The sequence below is a fragment of the Primulina tabacum genome, chromosome 7, assembly GCF_025594145.1.
Source record: "Primulina tabacum isolate GXHZ01 chromosome 7, ASM2559414v2, whole genome shotgun sequence".
NCBI lineage: Eukaryota > Viridiplantae > Streptophyta > Magnoliopsida > Lamiales > Gesneriaceae > Primulina > Primulina tabacum.
Genome location: NC_134556.1, coordinates 32,319,542 through 32,320,887, shown reverse-complemented (window position 1 = coordinate 32,320,887; position 1,346 = coordinate 32,319,542). Strand labels below are relative to the sequence as shown.

The 1,346-nt window shown below is 38.6% G+C and overlaps 1 protein-coding gene across 1 annotated transcript; it reads left to right on the top strand.

Annotated features, from left to right (window-relative positions):
• LOC142550869 (uncharacterized) lies at positions 1-1,133 on the top strand. The gene is made up of 2 exons (XM_075659913.1): positions 1-333; positions 474-1,133. The coding sequence occupies exons 1-2, from the start codon at positions 126-128 to the stop codon at positions 872-874; spliced, it is 609 nt and encodes a 202-aa protein (XP_075516028.1). The 5' UTR covers positions 1-125; the 3' UTR covers positions 875-1,133.
• The last annotated feature ends 213 nt before the right edge of the window (positions 1,134-1,346 follow it).

The window sequence follows — 1,346 nt, the reverse complement described above, 5'->3', positions numbered from 1 at the left end:
TTAAAGCCGGCTGTGGATTCCCAAGTCTTCATCAACCGTGTGTCCACACAGCTTCCTCTTCATTTCCTATTAGTTTAAATAAATAAATGACTGTTCTGGCCATGAATCATTGAAGCAAAAGGAAAATGGAGATTCCTGCGAGGGTTTTCTTCTGGTTTTGTTGGGCAATTGGCTACATTTTCATGGAGATCGGATTAGATGTGGCAGAAAGGACATTCTCAGATTCTGTTTCTCCAGGAGTGATGCATAACTTTAATACCTTAATCCGAGTCTCTTCGGCCATTTTATTACTGTACACTATTGTGCTTCATCCCCACTGTGGCGTAATCGCAGGTACGTAAAATTTTGATTTCAAGTTTTATTCTTCTTTTTCGAATCTCATTTGGCCATCGATCGATGCAGATATCAAGGTTAATCTCATCGTTCTAGCTTTAGCTCATTCTTCTTTTTTTGTTTAATTTCCTCTTGGAAAGAGTACTCACAAAACAATGAGCTCCCACCAGAGAGAAATGTCTTCAATTTCAATAGAAGTAAGGTAAAAAAGTGGGTTGAATTTGCGTTTGGGATGGCGGGAACCATTCTTTTTCAGTATTTCTTCAGAATAACATCGTTCCATCAAGTGGTGACGTTCCTCTACCTCGCGGTGGCGTGGCTTGCCATCATCGTGCTTGTTTCATCTTCGCATGATGTCGGGGTTTTCAACTCTCTGCTAGGGAATGTACTCGTGGGTTGCACGGTGAGTGAATATGGGCTTCGAGGTACTACTTGGATTGCCTATGGGGCTGCTGTAGTTCTCTACGGGCTGAAAGTCAAACTCGAGTCCGTAGCGTTGGTGGATAGAGCAGGAAAAGGAGCTCGAGTTGTGTTATGGTAAGATAGGATTACGGAGAATCAGGCATTGTGGGTTTAAGACACGGTTTGGTCCTTAGGTCCTCTTCGTTATCATTTTTTTTTCAACTTTGGTCATCCATGATATTAAAAAATGCTGTTATTTACATATCTTTTTTTAAAACAACTGCACACAATGCTTATGTACAATTTCGAGATTGCTAAATACCTCCTGTCAAAAAATAATTTAGGAATTCCATGTGTTTTTTAATATTGAACACTCATCCCTTGACCATACTTGTTCTCAGGGATATGTGTACTCAAAATTTGAAATCATGGAAAGTTAATAGTTATACGAGGTTTTCAGCAATCTTGTGATTTCATAAGGATAAACATGTATTGTAATGTGTTACAATGTGCAATTTGTAATCTTATTATTTTGTGGATAGTGTTGGAACATATAATTTTGTTGTTTGGTAAAAAGATCCCAACTGAATTCGAGCAAGAAATTGAAATCT

What these genes read in the sequence shown, in the direction of transcription:
- LOC142550869 (XM_075659913.1), top strand. Translation starts at nt 126, where the DNA reads ATGGAGATTCCTGCGAGGGTTTTCTTCTGGTTTTGTTGGGCAATTGGC. An exon ending in CCACTGTGGCGTAATCGCAG is followed by an intron (nt 334 to 473) that starts GTACGTAAAATT and finishes CCTCTTGGAAAG; the next exon opens with AGTACTCACAAAACAATGAG.